The following is a 24,498-nucleotide window of genomic DNA, read 5'->3' as shown; positions in this document are numbered from 1 at the left end:
GCTTGGTACCAAAGGAACAATTATTTCCTAATCACTTGCCTTCGGGGGGTTCTCCACTTGTGTCTGGGGAAAAAGGGCAGTTTGGGAGCATGCCTGTGGTTCCTTTGTAAGGACAGCCCTGTTGTTAGGGCAGGGCACTGTGTGTTGAATTCTAATGCCTCGGTGCAAGAGCCAGCCTGTTTGGAAGGGGCATCGTGGGAGGCGTTGGCTGCGGTCAGCAGAGCCCCAGCCTGGGGCTCGCTCGGAGTGCGGAGCTCTGCAAGTTGTCCGGACCGTGCCCATGGGCAGCGCAGCCGTTCTGCGCCGTGGCCAGGGCGCAGCACCTCATCCGCCCAGTACCCCCCGGGCTGCCTTGCTTAGCAGCCAGGGGGTTCAGGTACCTTTCCTTTAAGTATTTATCATTTGCTGCCACAAAATATTGTCCATTCAAAAGCAGGTCGTTGTGTATTGGCATTGATTTTTATGTGCATTTGGTAGATTTTATAAGATTGTTTAAAATTCAGGTCTTATCCTGGATTGGCGAAGGACTATGTAACAGAGGTAACTGTTTATGTATGGAATATTTATTTTCGAGGAAAATTGTAGAAAATTTTCAAAGGTAGCATGTTATGATAAGATATACTTAAACCACAGAGAAGGTACCTTTAGTTCTGGTACTATAAAGTTTTGATTTTAAATTAATACTGGATTAGTTATCTGTCTCTGTCAAGACTATAGTAAAGATCTTTTGTTGCAATCCATCATAGGCCTTTTGTGTTGTACACTATACCTAGAAACTGTTAACAGGAAGACTAGATTAATGCAGAGAGAAAAAATGTCATCAGATAAAACATAGGTCTCAAAAAGCAATTTCAAGTTCCGTACTATGTTATGCATTAATACATTTTAAGCCTTTGGGGAAAAGAGAAAAACTTGTAATCAAAAATTAATTTAAGCATTCTTGGCTGTACCTAAATTAGAACCCAGGATACTTCCAAAATTGTTATTAATCAAATGACCTGACAGGAGCTCACTAGGAGAAAATTAATGAGTACAGGCCATTCTGAATAATATTTAGTAATGCCGATCAGAAATTTTGCAGCTCTTTTTCTAATTTTGCATATAACAATTTAAAATAGTTCTATTTTGAGGTAGCCATATGTGTCTGTACATGTATGTTATGCAAATATATTGTGCATATGCTCTTTATTTTTAAAATTAACTTCTTCAGAAAGCTTAATAGAAATACAAGTGCAAGAAGTCACTATTTTTTTCTTGATTAATATCTTAACATTGAATTGAGATGTGGTTCCATATGACTTAAATATTTCTCCATTAATATATGGACACACTTGTTTAATTTCTTTTTTTTTTTTTTTTTTTTAATTTTTTTGTAAACTATCATTGCAATTTTTGCCGGTTGGGGTATAATGATTCTCATCTTTTCTGGGAACAATTCATAAGATTGATTTTATAAGTCTTCACTGTAATTTAGTGCTATATTAGAAGGAAGGAAATTGGTGATTAGTATTTTGTGCCTTTAGGGTTTGGATTTGAAGAATGCAATTCTATTCTATCCAGTTTCTGGTTATTTACTGTTTTGTAACTTTAAAATATAATAGGTCATTAAGGGATTGGGTCATCATACCTGTAACAAAAGTTTTAGTTTCAAGATACTAAGAAGTAGAATTATAAGGAAAACCAAGCCTAAACACCAATTAATTCACATGAAACATCTGGAAATCCTTAATGGTGTATTTTAATTTTTAATAGACCTAGGAGAGTTTTTTCATCAGAAATTTTAGTCTTCGTGTATTCTGTGTTTTTTATGTTGTATGTATTTTGGAAATAAGCTGTTATGCAAAAAAAATGATTATAATTTTCATATTTCTATTTTTGCTTAACATACCTAATGTGAAGGAAATTTGTAAGTCTAAATGTTTCTTGCTGTAGACATGCTAAACAGTGTTACATCTAATTTTGTTCATTGAATCTTGTCGGTAAGCCAGAAGTGTAACTGGCTTAGTGCCTTATTGCCCCCAGCAGTCCTGCTGTTCAGAGTAGGTGGTGTTAAACCTGATTTGTTTTTAATGTTTTTTTTTTTAATTTTTTTCATTTTGATTTAAATAACTTCTTTATTAAGATGAACAGAGATATTTTTACAGTTTTTGGCAAGACAACTGCAGTAATGATGGCTGGATATTTTTAAAGTTGACGTGAATGACTCAAAAGACACCATAGTAAGATGGAAGCTGTTGGGAAGGCAGTGGAAAATAAAGGAAGTAACATTTGATGGTTAATAAATTGACAAATCAGTAGGTACTTGTTTATATTCTGGAAAATCATAGTTGAAAACAAAGGAAAAAACTTCAGTTATGTGAAATCAAGTTGTTTACCCTTGTAAAAAAGACCTGTCTTGAAAAGCCACAGTTAGTAAGCTGATTCACTCTGAATTTTTTGTGAATTCCATTTCATTAATAGGAATTCTGCTTAACAATGGGGACGAGATTTGCAAAATCCACATGCTGTTTATTTCACCCTGTTGCGTTTTGCACTTGTATTGGGAAAAAGAAATCAGTATTGACCTGAATATTCTCTCCTTGTATTTAGGATACTTTAAGCTGTGGCTCTGTACATGTAATCAGAGTGAAATTTTTCATGAGGGTTTGAAGAGAGGAGAGGAGGGGAGAGGAGGGGAGGAGAGGAATGTATAAATGATGGTGACAACCTCTCCCACCTGCATACTGGGACAAAAGGGGCCAGAGGCAGCCTGAACAAAACACAGGGGGCAGGAATTCCAGACAAGTGAGTGGGGACACTGAGGAAAGCCCAAAGAGTGGGTTGTAGCCAGTGGGGAAAGGTAAATGATTTTCCCCAGCAGAATGGGAAATGGTGTGCGAGCCCCGAGGGCTGGACTCACAGAGCGGGGAGTGGTTGCTGCCTGCTATGATGCGTGTTTTGTTACTCAGAGCTCATTGACTTGACCCAGATTGCAGCATCACTCGCTGAAAATATGCTGGTGTTCCCTCTCAAACTTGAGGTAGCCCCTGGGATTATGAACAGATATGTCAACTTTCTCCTCTGAAATGTCACTGCTGTTTCTGGTAATGAGGTTGTACTTGTTGCATTGCTACTGAGGAGTTGTATTTTGCACTGTTGCCCATACTGAGAACTCTGCTGACACTGCCATCACCAGAGCCTCAGTGACAATGGCTATTTAAAATTTTCTTGAAAAGTTAATTTATTACAGATGAAGCTCTTCAAAGCCAGCATACAAATTATTAATCCCTCAATTTCTTTCCACTCATAGCTTGCCAAAATTGCCTTCATTTTGATGATACTAATTCATGGTAGTCACAGGCTACATAGGGCTTAAAATACAGCTTTTTCTTTTCCAGTGTAAAAATTATTGCCCTTGTTTACATATGTTTAGCTGAATAAATATTAAACTTTTAAATTTTGACAAGGAAGTAGATGTGGCTGCAGTCTGTGTCTGTGATCAAATCCAAATTGATTTTCAAATTTTTTTTTTTTGTGTGCTTTAAAGATGAGTGTGCAGGTGTGTGTGCAGGTGTGCACACAGGCATAGGGAGAGACTGTAGTCTTGTGATACACACCTGAGAGAAAATTGCCTGGATGGTAGTAGCTGAAAAATATTTTTAACACTGTAATTATGCCTTAGAGATTGAGTAGAACTCAAGTCCTACCCGTATTTGTGACTGTGCTCTCTTTTCTGCTTATCTGATGTGACAGATGTGCTGAGACAATTACAGCTTGTTCTATAGGAGGAAAATACTAATTGCCCCAGACAATTAATACAATACAGAACTCAGTCAATATTAAATACAGAATAAAAATTGCAAATTACTTTTAAATATATTTTATAGTTATATGAAGTAGATTGGTTTGCGCAATCGTTTAATTACTGTCTTGCTAATCAAATGCTTTCCTATACAATGCTATTGAGTTAGAGCATTCAGTGACCCATTGACATTAATCTATCCCGAAATAATCTTATCATCAGTTCAGCAACAGAATATATAGAGAATGTTTTGAGAGATTGTTGTTGTTATTACTTGGGGGACAGTATTTTTCACATTTGTGACTACAAAGGAAATATGACATATTTTAGTGGTGACTCTGTGGTTTAATGAAAAAAGAAATTATCAACTTACATTCTGTGCCTTTTATAGGCATTGCTCCTTAGGTTTACCAAACTCTTGTGACTAGAGACAGGACTCGAGGAAGCAGCATGAAACAGGGGAGGTTTAGATTGGATATCAGGAAAAAGTTCTTCACCCAGAGCATGGTTGGGCACAGGACAGGCTCCCCAGGGAAGTGGTCACAGCACCAAGCCTGACAGGGTTCAAGAAGTGTTTGGACAATGCTCTCAGGCACAAGGTGTGATTCTTGGAGTGTCCTGTGCAGGGCCAGGAGTTGGACTTGATGATCGTGATGGATTTCTTTCAGCTCAGGATATTCTATGATTCTGTAAATATGTCACAACTTTTTTGAATAGACAATCTAGTATAGGAGGTCTTAAGATGCAAATTATTCATTTTATGCTCCTTCTTAAAGAGTAGTGATGTCAACATCACATTCCAGTAATATATTCCACATTTATTTTCTTTCACATGTTTTTTTAGTTGCAATAAAGTCTTTTCCTAGTTAGTTGAACTTAGAAAAAATTTTTGAAAGTGAGTTGCAGAAGACTGAGATTTGAGGGAAATGTTCCAAGGAGAAGGTTTTCCGTTCTGCGACATGGCTCACAAACAGAAAGTATTTCAAAACTGTAACTTTAATCAATTTCTGTGGAATTGCCAATTTAAGATGTCAGTTGTCATCTTGTCAGATCTGAGATGTGTCCTTTAAGGGATGTTAATTACCTTTAGAGTTTTAAAATTGTCATGTTGACTCAGCAGTAGGTGGTTGTGGCCTACTTTGTTGAAGGACTCCACACTGTAGGTGTCTGTTTCTTCTTAAACTTGTACCTGATCTTGATCTTGCAGTGAGAGCTGCTGAAAAACAAGGAACACAAATTCTTTGCACATTTACCTTTCATAGTAGAGGAGTGCATTATAAGAACTTCATCTTTGGATTTTCTGCAACTGGTATGACTTACGATGTCTTGTAATATAATTAAAATTGTAATATAATTAAAAGAAAATTTACCAGGAGAATGGGCTCAGTTTTTTAACTTACGCAATTCTGATTTTACCAGATTTGTTAACACATTTAAGGTTTTTTATTAGCTTGTGTATAGCGTAGATGCAGTTAGTACACGATTATGTAAGCAAATATAAGAACTATTATATATTCTATTTGTGTTTCCTAGGGTGGGTGGGGAAGTGTTAAATTGATTGTTGCATTTGAAACTGGTCTGTTCTGCCAGCAGCTGGAACGTGATCAATTAAATGGGGCATATGAAAGGCATTGCTGTTGCACATTGTTAAAGGAAAATTACAAGTAATATTGTAATACTGAGGTCTAAAGATATACTCTGGAAATGGCTGGATATAAATTTGACTCCATCAAAGCAAGGGCATTCAGTGCTGGATTATTAGCATGTTATAGAAAAAATAATAGATTAATATCTTTCATTAATGCTAAGAAAATAATGACATTTTTAGTAAGGATGAAATGTAACCTAATCAGAAGTAAACTTTCATTAATAAAAACCATGTGATGGTGAAATTTCATTAGTCGTCTGAAAATGAAACTGAAGTGTAATTTAATTTTTAGTTAAACTGTGGGGCAGGTTCATTTTCCCCACCTTTATTGTTGTGTTTTCACTCCTACTTGTCTTACTATACTCGTTAGAAAACCTGAATGGTTACTGTGACTACTGACACCTCAGATTTTTCACAAGCTTCTAGGAAGTCACGTAACATTTCTCCACACATCTTGCAATTCTGAAATATATCTACAGGAGGGCGTTGAATGGAAAGTGGTAGCTTGTTTCCTACCCCAGTGCTCCCCAGGGCCTTCTCTGAGCACCAGCAGCTGGGGGACACTGTCCTGCTCGGAGCCAGGGGCTGTGGCCGTGGGGGACAGGTACCCTACGAGCAGGTTTCTAAAGTTTCTGAGCTACTGCCAGCAGTGCTTGGGAACTGTGGGAGAAGTCTCACTCACCCCCTAAGATCCCCAATAGCTGAAGAGGACTGGGCAACATACTCAACAACTTGCTTTTTTGATAAGAAGTGTGGTCAAATCTCGTTAAGTCTGTTATTCTGAAAACATTTTAATTAGCTCTCTTTAGTGCCTTGCTCTGCTAGTTTTTTAAGTAATAGGAACTAATTGAAAATCAACTCGAGCATTTTACCTAATTCCTGAAAAATGACATATGAAAGCATAGTAGCTTAACAAAAACATTCGGCATAACTGTTATGTACACACAGTTGTATTCTCTACTCATACTCGAAACATATGTGGGGGAGATGAGTTTGTGCCAGCCATTGTGCAACTGAAGTAGCAAAGGGTTTTGCAAAGAAGATTACAGTTGGCTTCTCTAGTGGATTCAGAGTGCTTCAAAGGATGTATAGGAAGTGGGGCAGAAGAGTTTTCAATAGTGTCTCTCCAAATGACATCGGCATCTCTTTGCAAGGAGGAGTTTCATTTTAAGATCACTACGGAGTAAAGTACTTCCAGTGAACTGAGTGCAAACTAGTGCCTCTTCACTTCCGAATAGCTGCCTCCAAAGATCTGCATGGAATTGCAGGGAAGAGGAGGTAGTTGTGTTTGAGGATTGCCTTGCCTTCCTGAGTTCTGAGCTGGGAAGCAGTGGAGCTGAGGGGAGGGAGACCTGTGTGTGTGACAGGAGGAGAGCTGTAAACCTCTGAGGAGGTGTCATGTAACCTCTCAACCGAGGGATCCTCTTATGCACTGACAAGCTGCTTCTCTCTTCTGCCTGCCTGGGGTTGTGAGCACTTCCCAGGGCTTACTTGGGAGTGACATGGTAACAGGATTTCATGATCTCGGAATGAATTTTTCCTTTGCTGCCCTAGTGGCTTGGGTAATGCATGGTTTGGGAGCTGGGGTTGCGGGGAGGAGGGGAGGAGGATGTGTGCAGGTTTTTTTTGCATTTTGCCTAAAGGATATAAAAGATTGTAACAATGCCTTTTTTGTTTTTTCCTCTTTCGCAGCTCTAAAGCTACATAATAAACATAGTGATTTCAGATTTTTTCAGCTTTCTTGTTATGAACTACTTTAGGGAAAATATCTTTTGTAGGAGTGAAGAAATTGTGTGAGAACAGTAAAGTTCCACTTGCTGTTGCACACCTGTTACTCCCTGTGTTGGGATCACTAGTTACAATTGGGAAGGAATCATCAAGACCTTCTAGTGGTTGCAACAAACTGCAAAGAATATGAGGCCCATAGTGGACAAATTACCAGCAGGTACTTTTGTTGTATAGAGCATCCTGTGGCAATTAGTTTCAGAATTTATTGAACATTGTGTGAAATGCCTTTTCCTTTGTTTTAAGCATGTTTAAGTGGTATTTTCCTTTCTTGCCTCCCTTGTTTTGTTTCTGTGGGAATCTGGTAAATACCCTCTCTTTAGGCTTTGCATAGTTTTCAAACATTAGGAATATTTTTGAAGGTGTCAGTTATATCTTCTGTTGTCTGTTTCCCTTCCAAATTTATTCCTCTTTGAAAACTACACCTTTTAGCATACTTACTGCTCCTACTGCTACCTTTTCTTGTTATACTATGTGTTTGTGTAGGACAGCCACAACAGCATTATTCAGATATTAGAAAATGTTGAAAGTGTGAAATTTTTCTGTGAAAATGTTTATCTACATACTTGTTTGGACCATTTTTAAAAGACTTGTCTACTTGGTATTTATGCAACACTGTCATTAAAGCAGTAATCAAGAAAGAGCTCAACTTTGGAATTAATATTTAATTGCTTCTGTAGAACATTGCTCACGTATTATTTGTTGTGTTTCTTTGACAGGGACAGAATGGTTCCTTTATTTTTTGTTGGGGAACCATGATAACAAACCTATAGTTAAGCATTCGTGAGCACTTTTTCATTGCTTCCATCTGAGACAGCATTTAGATTTGCACTTTTTATTTTATTTGGTTTGTGTGTAAAGTCTAGCTTTTCAGTACTTAGGTACTTAGTGACTAGAAAGATTTGGGATATTTCTAGAAAATACAAGTAAATAAAAAGCATAGAGTATTTTTGATTGTTCTGTCAAGAAAATAGGGGTTGTAGACATGATGTTAAAATGAAATGAACGAGATGCAATCGGATCCTGGAAACACAGAGGTGTTTTTTAGGTCCACTTAAGGATCCCACCTGGGTCCATCAGCTATGAGCCCTGGCTTCAATGAAAGAATATACTCCCAGGAGCCCAGGCAAGGAGAAATCTAAGCAGTCTGTGAGGTGAAAGTACTCCTTTACAGTCACCTTTGTGTCTTCTAATTCACTGTGCCATTCTAGGTCAGCAAAATTTCAGCTCTATCTTATCCTATTGTGCAAAAAAAAACCTCTCAGTTTTGACCAAGTAAGGCTAAATATATACTGGATAAATATATACTGTAGGGAAAGTGCATTCTGTGGCTCAACACAAAGAACTGGCTGCATCTTGAGAACATTCTAGGGTAAGACTTCTAAGCAGAGGACAGATGAAACAGGCAGGCTGGGTGGTTGAGGAGCTGCATATGGGTTGCGTTGTGGAAAACCTGTTTTCCTTTGGTCTGGAGAAAGTGTAATCTCTTCTGCAGTGGGAAGGGAGAATAACTTACACCAACACTAAATGTATCCATTCTCCGTATATCAAGTGAGAATCTTGTCAGAGTGTTACATGACAAGTGATGAAAAAATACAGATTTTAGGAAATAAGCTTTTTGTGAAGAAGAATTTTAGTAAATGGGCAATAACAATATAATGATAAAATATAATAATATCATATAAATATATATAATAATATAATAAATATATTATAATACATAATAATACAATATAAAATATAATAACATTATAGTAATAAAAATAAATAATAAGCAGCACTAATAAGATGAAGGATGTAACTTGCCCTCTGGGAAACTCCTTCCAATTAGTGTCATGGGTGCAGAAAATTACCAACCTGGGATTCACAGCCTTAGACAATTCTTATGCTGTCTGTAGAACTAGTAAAGACTCTTGCTGTATTTACCATTTGAATGTGAAAAGTGTGAAGGGGTAGGATTTCTGAGTCCTGGAGGGTATTGCACTACAAGTCTACTGTGAAGACTTTCATATTTGGAGGATGCACTGCAAGCTGAATTGTCAGTAGCAGTGTAGGGAGAAGGGCAACATCTTCTCTTTTCCTGCCTTGACTATGTATGATTTAGAAGTGATGTTCAGATTAGAAGGGTGACTCTTGCTGGTAGCATGACACAATGGAGGAATCATATCTACCTTTCGACTATAATGGACGACAACTAGTTCGACTTTGACCTCATAACAAAAGGACTTTTTGTTGGATTTTGCTTGCACTGAATAAGGAAGTAGTCCATCAAGAACATAATCTTTTTTTAATGGTTTTGGACTGCAGAGATTTTCCTGTCTTTTTTAGGGGGCGGGGGGTTTAGGAAAAACAAAAACTGTAAAAAATTACTTGTCACTTCAGTGGAATCTGAATCAGGTAAAGATCTAAACAGAGAGAATGAAATAATCTTTCTCTGGGAAAAGAAGAAAATATTTAGGTACTCGCAGAGCAGGGAATTCCATCAGTACTGTGGAGCTATTTTTATCTGTTGGGATTAGTCAATTTAACTTCAAACAGAACCTGAATTTAAAATATTTACAATTAAAATTATAACAGTACTGTGTCTATTTTCTTTGCAGGTTTGCTGGTCCTCTGATACATTTCAGAATGCCACTGGTAAAAAGGAACATAGACCCCAGGCACTTGTGCCACACAGCTCTGCCCAGAGGTATCAAGAATGAGTTGGAATGTGTCACCAATATTTCCTTGGCAAATATAATCAGACAACTGAGCAGCCTAAGTAAGTACATTGTCTTAATAGCTGTATTTAGAACTAATATATTTTACAGCCACAGTGTTTTAAGTATGAACACCTTTTCAGTTTCTCAGTAGAAAATTGTCACTGGGTCTGGAATGTGGTGTTTTTTTAGGTAGTGTCTAGCATGGATGTCTGTGAAGGAAAACTAGGACGTTTTCTAGCAGCACATCTTAAAACACTTCATCCATATATTTGTTACCAGAGGAATATGACAGGAAAAGATAGCTGGTAATTGATGAAGTCAGTAATTGCTAACCTTAGAGCAATTCTTGATAGGGAAGATGACTTAATGAGAAATATGTCACTGGTTGCTTAATTCTCTCTGCTTAAACCCTTAGTCATGTTGTGGTCATTCAGGAAAAAAGAGGAGTTGCCTTTTGAAATAGTATACCCAGAAATGTAATTATTATATGGTATTTAAAATAGTTAAAGATTTTTCTTCCTTCTTCTCCCTCTGTCAGCAATTGTACCCTTGTTGCACTTGCGAGGAGTGAATACTTCTCCAGCTGTGAAACTCTGAAGGAGTTTTGCTGAAAAGACTGATCTCTGGCTTGTTTCTGCTTTAAGTTACAGCAACTTAAAAAGTTGTTAGATGAACCAGCATGATCACATTTTGAATTTCCAATATTACAAGTGCTTTTGAACCACTAAGACGTTATTAAAACTACCAACACATTAAATATTTAAATGCGCGTGTATATACATCTAAAGTGTGAAAACTCTTTCAGCTGCATCATTTTCTTAGAGTCACAGGTGATGTAGCCTAATTTGTTGATTAGATTGATTTAATTATTGGTTTGATGATACACTGTATGGTGTCTGTTGTGGCAGCCTTTCAAAACTGTTAGGGTGCCATTAGGTGGAAGACTTAATTGAGGACATTGAATTATGGAATTGAGACAGGAATGCTTACAGCACATAAATATGAACATTATTAATATGTTAATATTAATATATTAATAATGTTAATATTATTAATGAACAGGAGAAACAAAGGAAAATAACTATTTGAATACTTTTCAGTGAACCAAGAGCATATCATATCAGGATGCAGTATATAATCATCATCTGTGGTTTTGCTTCACTCTGCCAAAAGCCCTTTCCAAACTAGCTGCTCATGTACTAGGCTCCCCTTCCAAGTCACTCTTATTAATGTTGTATTATTTTATTTTAGTTTGCTTATTTAAAAAATTGTCACTTGATTATAAGCTTCATCTAGGGAGTTTGCTTTTGTAGGTGGCGTGCCAAATATATATTTGCCATTTTCATTTGGAAGTATTATTTGACCCTCAAAAACCCAACAGTAACTTCTAACTCAACATCATGGTCTCGGATTCACTTATTGAGATTCAGGTGTCTTTGCTATGTTTTCTTGGTATACAGATCTTGTATCTGATGTTGTATTTACTGCTGCTTATGAGGAGGTGAGGATGAAGCAATACTAAAACAGAAAGGACTCAATTAAGGAAGAAAAAAAGAAATTAAGAATATCTTTTGAATGCTCGCACTTTTATTACATGGTTTGCCTAACATATAGCACAGAGAAACATTTGCAAGGGAATTTAACCATAACCGTATACCTCCTCTTTGTAAAAGCAGTGTGGTTCTTCCTTGAAACATGCATTCATCTGTTTATACCAAGTTTTTGTCTGATACTTGTGTGTGTTTTCAACAAAAACAAAAACCCAAACTTTTTTCCTGCAATTGAAATAGAACATGTTTTGCAAACTAGTCCTTATTTCTCTGCAGTACTAAAGATTCTTCTTTAAAAATAGGGATCATGTTACAAAGGTTTGGGTACTTGTGAAAGTATTTTGTTCCAGAATTCTTTTAGCTTTTCTGCCTGTTTATGCTAGGAGCAATACAAATTCAAAAATATTCAGGAGTCCAGGAATAGGAATTTTGTGTCTCATGCTTAAACCCAAATAACCAGTCTTCACTTGGCGTGTTGCTGTTAGGGGTGTACAGCGAGGTCTGCTGACATGCAGATAAATTTTAGTATTTGCCTGTGAGTCACAGCCAGCAGGCATGGTTTTGCAGCAGTCCCCTGGCAACCAGCTTCTCTGCAGTCCTTCCCTTTTTGTTTTCCATGGATAATGTGTATGTTTGACAATCAGCCTTTAAGTTGTAGACAAAATGAGCTTTACTCTGAGGGTAGAAACTGAGAGCTCTGGTAGTGTTTTGTTTCCTTTAAACTAAAGCTGCTTTTGCTTTTGCTGGTAAAGTTATGCATATTTAAATAAATGGTCTTTGACCTGATTAACAATCAGTCATCTCTGTCTCTAAGATTTTTAATTTACTTACCCTCAAATAGAGGATCAATCTTCTGACATTATGGTTATGATTCTCAAGACCAGGCAGTCTTAACCTTTCTTCTGACATGATATGGAGAAAGAGTGCTATCATGGAATTGGAACCACCAGTACTCTAAACAATACCAAAAGTCATTTTTGAGAAAAAATAAGCATAGAGTTTTGTCATGCAAGTCATTGGATCTCCATTTTTGGAGATACTCAGAACTCAACTGGACTAGTCAAGCAGCTGGATCCAATTGGATCTGCTTTGCACAGGGTGTTGGACTAAATGACTTTTGGAGGTCTTTTAACCTGAATAGGATTGTATTTCTATGATCTTGGATACATTTAAATATGATATACAAGCAGAAACAATACCTTTGAAATGACAGGAATTCTGTTTTCCTGTGTTTCAGTATAAAATTTAAAGAGGTTTATATCACTATGTCAGTGATAACTACCATGTGTCTCCATAAAAATTATCAAACCTTTCATAGCTTATTTGATGTGCTGCTTCTAATTGTTGAGTTTGAGAAATTTTTCGACCTTTAAAAGAAGTAGAGATCAAAGGACTAAATATTTATTTCTGCTTTGAGTGATAGTCCTTGCCTTTATCCCTGAAGCATGAAAACATGTCAGTCTGTCATGATACAACATACAAAATTGCTAGTAAGTAATTTTTCTCCCTGTCTATTCCCAGTCTTCTCTTATTTCATAAAAGTATCTGTTTTCTGACAGTTTTTCTTAGCACTGTGGCAGAACAGAAACTCTCTGGACAACAGCAACAGCTGTCTTAGTTTCCTAGCCATTTTTCCCTGTATTTCTTTCTTTTTAACAGTATCTGCTTTGAGGAAGTGCTTACTGAATGTTTGCAGCAATATTGCACATACATTAGTGCTCTCTATACGTTGGTGTATGTCAGGCCATAACATTCCCGCATACATGAAACACAACTGATAGCATTGTGCAGCTGTGCCATTGTTAGAAGGCAGATAAATAGTCCTCTTGTGTGAATGTAGCCTCCTCATTTTGTTCACAGCTATTGACCAATCTTGTTTTTCCTTTTATTCAGCTGTTCCATGGAAACAGAATCTCTGTACCACATAAGAAACTTAACTGATGGGGTTTGTTCTCGGCCCGGTCTCTGACACCTCCATCTAGGGAGGAGAACATTTCTCTTTTTGAGTATGTGCCTTTAATGAATATTTGTATTGCAGGCATTCAAACTAGGCCTTTTATCCAATCATAGCAAGATGTCATTCCTCATTTTTTCATTTACCTCTGCATAACCAAAGAGAATGCTGCATAATTCTGCTAAGCTGGACTGCCTTATATGTTAGTGAAAACAATTTTCACTTAACATTTAACCTTTTGTAGCCTTTTCCCTCTTTCTGTCTTTTCTGTGTAGCATATCTATTTTTACTGTTTTCGTCTAATTCTTTCTTTTTCTTGCCCCTTATTTGTAAGTTTTCAGGAGTGAAAGCCTGACTTTGGAGCAAATAATTTATCCCCCTTATTTTTTCTTCTCAGATGTGCTTAAGTTTTCTTTCTTATTTTTTTCTTACCATGCCTTCCCCAAAAGCATTCATCTTGTGAGAGACACTTTTTTCTTATATTGTGAGAAACACTTTTCAGCTCAGGAAAACCTTCAGTTTGTCATGACTTAGGGAATTAACATTCAGTAAGTGGGAAATATTTCTCCAGAAATACCTAGCTGCAAAGTGTTGGGACTGCAACTAATTTTTAGAACCAGGCCTCTTGAGCTCAAAGACCAGCCTCTCTCTTCAGCGTGTGTGAACATCTTCAGTACATGGTAAGGTTCCCCATGCTGCATGATTGGAAGTAAGTGTCTGCAGATCTGCAGCTAGAGCTTCAGTCAGTATTCCAGAACCCCTGTGTTGCATCTTGCCCTGCCCAGCCTCCTTCTCAGTGTGCTCAGGGAGACATTCATTGTGAACTTTCTTCATTAGTCACTCCTCTTTATTCATTATTATTACAATTGCCAGGGAACACAAGTGTTCTTATGCACGAGGGGGTAAGGAAACGGATGGACGTGAAAACTAAAGGCTAACGCAGCTTGAGAGAACCCCAACCTCTCAAAATCTTCCATCTGATTTCTTGATGTTGTCTTTGCAGCAGTGGCAACGCGGCGCTGTTTTGTGTCCATCCCGAATGGTAATGAGAGGATGAGCAAGGGGTCAGTAAAGTTTCACTGAAAGCAACTATGTGTTAGCAGAAAAAAGTCCCACCTGTCCTTAATTCTTTGCCTACATAAAGCAGTGAATTTGGGTTATGTTAGAAATGAAAGGAAGAGCAAGACTTCCCTGTGAAATGATCATTAGCACTGCTACTTTCCACTAAGTTTAGCTCTCAGCAGTCTCTTCCACAGATTTCTGAATACATAATGATAATCTCAGCTGGTTTACTTGATAATATCCTCAGTGGGTGGTAACAAATGGTATCTCAGACTTCCATGGCTGAAGATTTTTGAAGGCTGACTTCTTCTTTTTGGATGTCAGCAAGAGGCATCAGACCTGCTCTCGATAAGGCCTTTAACAAAGTTTATTTGATACTTTTGATGCCCTGGTCAGGTTGTCTGATAAACATCTGGTTCAATTTTCCTGGCTAAAGGAATCAAGTTGTCTCCTCAGTACTTTGATACTCCTACTATAATGTTTGTGGACTGCCCTCACATTTTCATAATGGAAGTTCCTAATTAGCATCAGTGCTATGTATTTAGTATGTCATTTTTCAGAGCTTGCTCAGCCATAACCAATGGAGTTCCCAAGGATCTACCAAGGTTCTTATCTCCAAGTTCAGTCTCCTAGATTTTAGTAGTCTGTTTTAGTCTGTTTCCCAATCATGTAGCTGTGAGGTTGAAATGATCCTGATGAGAAATAAGCCCAGACATTCAAACTCAGATGCATCTTGTTTTTTTCTAAAAAGTAAATTATGTAGTGAAGATCTGAAGCTGAATCAACAGGCTATGGATATGTTAAATTATATGTCAGAAATAATGAAGGAGGAAAAATGTATTAGTAGACTTAGAATATCTTTCCTGTTTTGCTCTATAAAGGAACCTTGGTTATATATTGTGAGTGGCTTATGTGGTAACTAATTATCCTGAGAGAATATTTTCTAATAAATACACTATATTGTGTAAAAAGGAACTATTCATTAGTGAATAATGTAATTTTGCACAGTGTAAGTATATTGGGAAGGGATTGGGCAGTGGGACATGACATGTTTTACAGCTATTTTTGTTCTGTATCTTTATTTTTTAGAAAAGGTAGTGGACAAAAATATTGTATAGTGTGTGAACAGAAATGAAATAATAGAGATTAAGGAATAATAGTGTATAGGTGGGTAACAGACTAAATTCTAAGCTTATTCTTTGAGATGTTTTAGCAATTTATGGTTTTTTTTAATTGCCAAACTTAAATTTTTAAGCTAATATTATTTTGGGGGTTTTGTAATTCATTATATCAATATATTTACTATTTTAATATCAAATAGTATTAATATTAATTTTAGTGACATAACTCTTTATTATACTTTGTACTTAATAATGTCACCACATATTTAATGTATTATGTATTTTTATAATTTAGTTCAATAATAAATGTGTTAGGTTAGATTTTAGGTTTTTAAACATTAAAATATGCAAACACACACACACACACCACTGAGCCCCAGAAGTCTGACAGATCACTTAAATCTAATTTAATTTAAATCAATACTTCTGGCAGGATCGAACAATTGTCTTATTTTGAATATCCTGCTTGCTGCATCTTGCATTGGCCTGAGTTTTATCAGTCATCCTCTTGAATTTCACAGAATGATGCTGGTTTATGGCACTGAGCACTGTGTGTAGTGAATGTGTTTTTCCAGGTAGCTACATCAAATTCTGACCATGTTTCACAAAGGCTGCCAATGCCATAACTTATCTACAGGGTGCTGCTTCAGGCTGGGGTTTGGAACTCTTTTTCTTTAGCAATGCTGAAGGATAGTAAAGAAGTGACTTCTTCCACAAGTCCTGGTTCGGGACTCATGTCCCACTCGTTGTCTGAGAGCCTGTAACTAAATCTGTTGGTAACTGATCTAGTGTTTCAGAATGATTAATTTAAATGGCTTTTCCTTAGGGTTTGCCAACAGATACAGCATTGAGAATGCCAGAGTTCAGGTGGATTTCAGGACTGCTCGTGTATGCCCTGATCATTGGTATGGTTCTAAGAATTTGAACAACACAATAATAAAGCCTTTGAAGACATTTCTTTGTCATGCTTTATTTAATTAGACTGAAATACTGTCCAGAACCTGATGTGGACGTTGTGGTTGACTTCAGTTCATCTGATATGTACCCAGTCTCCTAAAACAAGATAAAAAACCCCATTTCTTTTACCTTAGTATGTTTTCATTTTAGTGTGTTAGATAATTAGCAATTACTCATTTGTGGATAAAAGACAGGGAGGTTGGACAAATGCTTAAGAAATTACAGGGGGAAATTAGGAGATAAAACAAATTAGAAGAGACATTTGGTGAAAGCAAAGCACTGTAAAACTGATCAGATTTTTTTTTTTTACATTTTATAAGCCATTGTACACTTATTGCCATGGTAGTGAATGGAAATGGAGTGGGTGATACATGTTTTGGTGGTTTTCATTTTTAAAAAATGAAGAAGGCAGTAAGCAGTATAATTTTTATTCTTATTTTCAGTTAGTAGCTACTAGCTACTGTTCTGTTTTCAGCTCATAAGTGTGTTTTAAAAGTCAGAAAAATAATTGTTCAGAAAGCCATCAAAGTACATGCATGTTATTGAGGGGAGGAAGGACAGAACATTGTTTCCAATACATTTTATTTGTCTGTCACAAAAAAGTATATTGACTGATACCAGAGACAGCTGCATTCCTGTATCCCTTTCTGACTGAAGGTTTAATTGTGATCAGAGCCCTTAGTTACATTAGAAAAAGTTATGAAAAGAATAATAAGGTGAATAATAAATTCCTTAATTAAAACTGAATAATAATGTATCCTCTTATTTAAATTTTTTAAAGTGCTCTGTTAATAAAAATAAATGCCAAGTAGGTTTTCAAATACGGTAAAATAAGCTTTTCACAGACATTGAATTATTTTAATTGCAGAAGTTTATATTGTCATTTAATTTAGTAGGCAAACAAGACCACTGATCTTTCTGATCTGCTATTATGTATCCAACTGTGAGCAGGATCCTAAGGTGTTTATGATATAAATTGTCATGGGGAACTGTAATTCTCTTTATTGTGCTGTGTGAAACAAGACTAGAGTTTTTCAGCAGGCCCATAATATTGTAAATTTTCTGAAGTGTTAATGATACTTTGGGATATTCATTGCATATAATGGAATTAATTTTGCATTCTTACTCTTCTGACATATTATCGATAAATTATGTGGAATGAGTTCAGCTTTGTTTACTAGAGTGCTTTTTTTCTCACACTTTCTTTTACTTATTTGAGTTTGTGACACTTTGTTCAGTATTATCACCTGTAATTATGTCCTTTGTAATCCATTCTAAACTGAGGATAAACTCCTATAGAATACACAGAGATGGCAACACAAATACCGGGTTATGTGTGTTATGTACGTATTTATGCATTCACATATAGTGTTCTTTGGAATGGTAGCTGTACCTTTCACAAAAAGCAAACATTTTGCTTTGCTAGAGGAAGCATTTGGTTAAATATACCTCTGTCTAAAGAAGGAGACCACCAACACACAGGTAGGTGGAGACATCGTGGTTGGCATACCGCTTCAAACATGACAGGTTGTTTTAAATGTATTTCCTATTTGAGGATTAGTGTTCATAAGCATAGGCAAATTATTCCTTGCAGTATGTTTGTTGCTGTATGCAACATATTGAAAAGATTTTCAAGACGAATTATTTGCAATTGGAGCTCATTAATGAGGTAGATGAATTTTAAGCTTGATGAAATGATACAGATAAAAATTTAGCCTCAAAATACACATATAAAAGGGAAGTTACTGGATTTTAAAGCCCAGCTCCTAAATTAATTTTCGATTCTATACATGAAATTTTAATTTTATTTTAATTTTAGCTTGTATGTCTCTGAATGTTATGTGATTTATCTAATTAAAATTAATATTTCTGAACATACTATGTGAAATGCATTAAAATTTTAGTATCTGTGTAATAAAACTTCAACAATCTTATTCACATTTTTAAGTAATTTCACTTCTTCAGGTGCAGGTTAAAGAACACAATAAACTTTTCAGAGTTTCAAGGCACATATTAGAAAGTCTTAGGTGAGTTGCCAGCTGAGCAGACTTTTACTAACTTTCCATCTATATTTTTCTGTGGACTTGTGCTACGAGACAAAGGTTCTCAGAATGGGAGTGCCTTTGATCTGCTTCTTGCTGTGGCTATTAGCAGTTGCTCCAAGAATGAGAGAAAGACAGCATGTAGGATATTCCTTCTAATCTCCCTGCTTCCAGCATTTTTCAGCCTGGAAGCCTCTCCAACCAGCTGAGGTTTGTCTGTATTTCCTGATGCTCAGTGTGTTTCTTTTTCATGACTTTGTATCATTGGCAGACTTTGATCTTGTTTTTTTTCAAGTAATTTACACTTGTCTTAATTAACACGAATCCCAGCATAGCAACTTAGTAAAACTCGCCTTTCTTGACTGTGAAGACTGCTGATTTACTCCTATGCCCTGTTTTCTACCTTTTGAGGAATTATTTATCTGTGCCACTTCTTTTGTATGCCCCATCTGTTAGGTTTTCCCCAAATCGTTTGATTAGGGACTTTCTAAACCCTCTTGGAAATCTCAGTAGATCATAGCTCTCTATGTGCTTCTAGACCATTCGGAATTTCCCTTTACAAAAGCTGTGCTGCCTCTTCTGTCGTGAATCATCCAGATGTCTGCTAATTCAGTTCTTCATAATGATCTATACTAAATTGTATGGATGTCAGGCTTATGGGTCTGTAGCTCTCAAGATCTCAAGATGTTCCATGAAAAAAAATTTGAACCTTGTTGTTGTCTGTTTCAATGTGTATAAGTACAATTGTTCCTAATATTTGCCAGTCATTTTGTTCCTTTAGTTCTGTAATTTTTATATAGTCCCTTCAGTTTCTTTGAGCCTCCCATAATGAGTTCTGACATCAGGGTCTCTCCAGTTCCCTTCAGTGGACACCAGTGGAAGGTGTTAAATTAGCTTGTCTACAGGGGTCTTGTCTTCTCTGTATGCCTTCATATTTTCATTGCCAGTCAGCTCTGCAGACTCCCTGGCAGGCTTTCTTATTCCTTATGTCTTTGAAGAAATATTTATTGTTAGTTTGCTAGTTGTTCCTCTTCTATTTTCTTCTTCTGTACATTTCTTCTGATATAATCTTTTATATTCCATTGTGTATAGTCATGCTGGTTTTCTATTGCTGTTACCTAAGTCTTAATAAATGGTGTGTGCTGGCCTTCTGCTTACTACACAGCATCTTTAAGTAGTTTCCACAGTACCTGTAGGGATTTAATTTTTGTTCTTTTGATGTGTTTATATAAAAATGTCCTTGTTTTTATGTATACTTCCAGATGTATTGCTCACCAAAGGCAGAATTTCCACAGCTATCCTTTTCTTTTATACCTGTCAGGACTTGAGTGCAAAGCAGGTAGTTAGAAATTTGTGAGATTTATACTTCCAAAACCAACATAAGTGCACAAACAGTACATGAATTATGTATGCACAATATCATAGAAGGTTTTGAAAGCTATCACATTGTACTTCAGAAGTGTGGCTACACATTCTGCTGTGTAGTCTGGTGGGATTTTTCCAGTGACATTGGCAGACTACTCACATGGAGTCTTGAGTGCTTTAGAAGCAGTATGTGGAGTACTCTGTAGAAGAGAAACTCATTACAGATCCTTTTCTCATAACATTTGAATCTCCTGCTCTTTTGTGCTAAAAATATGATGTTCATTGATGTGAACAAAGGAGATTTTTTTGGTTGTTTGGATTTTTTTTACTTCAGTGTAAATGGGTCAGTTACTAGAATTTTGAGCCTTCAAAGTAGGATTGTTTTAGTGTGTATTTTTGAATAGGCTGGTTCTAATTTATCTAGATGTAAATATCTGATTTTCCTTTATTTTAAAGTTCTCTGTACAGCAGGAGTGGAAGCTGTTCTTCATTTTGAGAACAGTGTTGAGGTAAATTTAAAGATTAGTTATTGCTCAGACAGGAGCAGCTTCAGATGCTGGAAGTTACCATTTAAGAAATATCCAAGAAGCTGTGCAGTTCCATGCATATCAGCATAGTTAAATGTTATGGCAGCTGAATATCTGTCCTGTAATGTATTAAATAGTTTCATTTCTGATAAATAAGTTGCATATTAAGTATTTAACTTCTATTTGCTTTTCTAAAGGACTCTTAACGGGCTCAGTAAGTACAGGTTGTTATAAGTGATACTCGTGCATCTTAGAATTACTTAATTAAAACAGTAAGAAATCATTTGCCTGTCTTGTGGTATGCTTGAATTTTTTTTCCCCCATGTTTCAGGTAAATATGCTGAAGATATATTTGGTGAACTTTTCAATGAAGCACACAGTTTCTCATTTAGAGTCAACTCCTTACAAGAACGTGTAGATCGCTTGTCTGTCAGTGTTACACAACTCGATCCAAAGGAAGAGGAATGTAAGTTACCTCCTGCAGGGAGGATTTCTTATTTTGTCACTCAGACAGCACTGATAGGTGAAATGGAAATAATAGTTTAAATCATATTTATAAGAACACACAGCAAAGCATCATAAGAAAGTTCCATTTCTATTTCTGCTACAGGTTTCTTTTATAGCCTTGAGCAGCTTTCTGAACTCAGCATTTTCATGGTTACTGAATGATACTAAGAATTTACATAAAAATGGCTACAGGAGTATCTGTCACTTCCTTCGTGCTATGTATTTGGAATATTAATAATATTATGTAATATTATGTGAATGCTTGGAGATTTTTTTTAAACCATTCTCTTAATTCTCATGGAATGTAAACATTTGTCCACGTAGGGTTTTTGCATTTAACTTGTACTATCTTACTTTCTGTATAACGTTAGAGTTGTATAGCTTCATTTACTGCTGCTGTATAACCTCTTGGACTCTTTCTAAATAACTTTTAAGTATTGTAAATATTGGTTAGCACTGAGAAAACAAGTACTCTCAAAAGTCATCAGCTCATGCCTATAAGATAGAATTTGTATGAAATTTTAAAGGATGCCTAGGCTTTGTTGGACCACCTAATGCATAAGTGCTGTGAAGCTCTTTTGCCTTCTTTGATATCTGTTGGTCACAGGTGGAACTGTGAAACTTGTAACCCCAAACAATTTAGGGTGTTCTAAAGTATGTAGTTAAGACCTAGAAAGTAGAGGAATATCCCATCATGAAAAATAACTTCAGATTGCTTGTGGGATCCAATTTTAAACTATAGAAAGCTCTTTCAGTTTTGAATGTCTAGATATAATAATTGTGTATTATTACATTGTGTGATTACAATTGTTTATACAGAAAGAATGAAGTGAGAGTGGTCTTCAGGTTGCCTTTGGTTATAGATGTCAAAATTTCACTAGTAGCAAAATTAAGTAAAGGAAAGTTTTGATTCTGTATTTTGCATTACATTAATTTTAGAACAGGTTTTGAAAGACAGCTGCTCACAGCTAGTAGCAGATTTTCCACAAAATCATGAATTGCCTAGGGGAATTCTTGCATCAATGGGATTTTCCAAGTCTCTTGATAACTGAGCATAAATCACCCTTGTACACATCTTTTTCTGATTGTTGTGATTTAACCTGGCAGGCAGTTAAACACCACGCATCCACTTGCTCACCCCTGCTCCTCAGTGGAAGGAGGGAGATAATCAGGGGAAAAAAATTGTAAAATTTGTGGGTTGAGATAAAGACATTCTAATAGGACAGAAAAGTAAGGGAAAACAAACATCAATAATAATATTAGAATGTACAGAACAAGTGACTCACAATGCAATTGTTCACCACCTACTGACTGATGCCTAGCCAGTTCCTGAGCAGCAGCCCAGCCCCCAGACACCTTTTCCCCTGGGTTTATGTGCTGAGCATGACACCATATGGTATGGAAAGTCTCTTTGGCCAGTTTGGGACAGCTGTCATGGCTGGGTCTCTTCTCAGTTCCTTGTGCCCCCCATCCTGCTCGCTGGTAGGGTGGAGTTAGAAGCCGAAGAGTCTTTGACCACTGCTCAGCAGCAACTAAAACATCAGTGTGTTATCAGCATTATTCTCATCCTAAATCCCAAGCACAGCACTATGCCAGATACTAGGAAAAAATGAAATCTCCTCCTGCCCAAACCAGGGCATTTTTGCTATGATTGGATAATGATAAAAACCCTCTCCATGTATGATAATAAATTGTCAGCAGTTGTAATCTTGTAAAAACTGTAACACTCCAGAGTGTTAATGGCATTTCTGCATTTACTCTTGACAGACTAGTTTTGGTTTAAATCAGAGGGGGATGTATGATATATCATATCTAATACATTAATCATTCACATTTCCATAGAATAGAGACCATATTAAGCCATTGAGTTAAAGCATCCAGGGATGTTACACAATAGCAAGAAAATTGTACTATGCTCTGTAAAAGGCCTTTGACAAGTTTGGCTCTAGGTTTCAGGACCAAAAATACATAACTATTTGCTGTTAGAGAATTGCTTGTAGTTTTAAATAGTGTGTAGCCCCCAATGCACCATACCAACACATTTTCACAGAACTGTGCATGCTGTAGTGTTTGCTGAACTGTATAGCTAAAGAAAGGTACAGACTGCAGTTAAGGAAACAGGGCTGGGAATTGGTCTATACAGTGAAGTCCAGCATGGCTCAGGGTGATTTGAACCTGATCCCCTGGATTTGTGTCTCACACCATGGAATAGCAGTGACTGCTTGTACTTCAGAGGAACACATGCAGTTCTCAGTGGCAGGAGCTGTTAAATTACTGTTTTTATTAACCTAAGAATATCCAGTCCCTGAGCTGTATCCAGTGCTCCTTATTCACAAGCGTCTGCCTGGTATGAGTGACCAGATGAGGACAAAGGAGATGAGGAGACATTTGATATTCTATTTCCTTAAAAGTTAGGGATCAGGAAACTTTTTTTCCTTCAGTATAGTGTTTTGGGCTTGACTTTAGAAATCCATCATAAGTGGTTTAGATTTAGTCCTAATGTGGACTAGAATAGTTGAAGGATGTTAATGCATGAAGGGGAGGGAAGGGAGAGAATATTTGAATTTACCTTTTTTCAACTCTCTGTGCAAGAATTAATCAACTTTCAGTACTTCTACTCAGCTATCAGCATGAGTAAAATGGGATATACTTGTGAAATGAGTCTCATCTGCTCTTTGCCAGGAGGCAGTAATAGAAGATTTAATGGGTTCCTTTGGGCCTATGCTATTACACAAGAGAAAGAAATTAAGATTCATTTAAAGCTAAGTGGCATGAACAAAAACAGCCCAAGTCAGATTCACTAAACAAGATGCAGATACTTGACAAGATGTTTCTGATAGAGTCAGAGTGATAAAAAGCTCTGAATTTGTTTGAACAGTCTGTGTGTTTTCTCATTTTGAATTATTACAGAATCTCTGTGAAAGAATAAAACCAAGGTTAGATTGTATCTTTAGGAGCCTAACTCCTCATGCACAATTTTTCTGTCATAGAAGAGTTGCTATCAACTTGGTTTGCTTTGAATTATTACACTGTTTTCAAATTCTTGACTTCTCAGTATTATTAATTTCATATTTTAATAGATTTTAAAAAATACTTTATTATTTTCATATACATGTGGATTTTCCCCTCAGAAAATATCAAACTTGTATGCAGACAAAAAGAAATACACTGCTTTCCATCAGTAAATTCAACTTTATTTCAATTGTATGGGAAACAAGCCCATGTGTATCCAAGAGTAATATTTGGGGGCCTTTTAGGACTGAGAAAACACATTCTTGCTATAAAGCTGAACTAAGGTCAACAGCTTCACTAGCCCTGCAATAATAGATGTCCTCATAGGTGAGAAAATAAATCCTGAGAATAGTTTCTTTGCAGCCATTTTTCATTTTAGTATTTACTTTATAGGTAACATTAATAACTCTGTCTATATACATGCAAATTTTATCAGTAAAATAATATTTCTCTTAATTGATCAAATTTTCATGAATTTAATTGAG

The 24,498-nt window shown here is 36.4% G+C and overlaps 1 protein-coding gene across 5 annotated transcripts in view; it reads left to right on the top strand.

Moving 5' to 3' along the window:
- The window catches only part of WASF1 (WASP family member 1), an 87,040-nt gene that overhangs the window by 48,560 nt on the left and 13,982 nt on the right, over nucleotides 1-24,498 (top strand). For 4 of the 5 annotated variants that reach the window (XM_068184247.1, XM_068184246.1, XM_068184248.1 and 1 more), the window contains exons 2-3: nucleotides 9,815-9,975; nucleotides 20,826-20,960. In XM_068184247.1, coding sequence (XP_068040348.1) covers nucleotides 9,815-9,975; nucleotides 20,826-20,960 — 296 coding nt within the window. Of the gene's footprint in view, nucleotides 1-7,237; nucleotides 7,375-9,814; nucleotides 9,976-20,825; nucleotides 20,961-24,498 lie in introns of those variants that run through there. The other variant, XM_068184250.1, reaches the window with a different exon arrangement.

The sequence above is a fragment of the Anomalospiza imberbis genome, chromosome 3 (genome assembly GCF_031753505.1).
Source record: "Anomalospiza imberbis isolate Cuckoo-Finch-1a 21T00152 chromosome 3, ASM3175350v1, whole genome shotgun sequence".
Lineage (NCBI taxonomy): Eukaryota > Metazoa > Chordata > Aves > Passeriformes > Viduidae > Anomalospiza > Anomalospiza imberbis.
The sequence above is the reverse complement of the archived record's forward strand: the minus strand, read 5'-3'. Positions and strand labels throughout refer to the sequence as shown.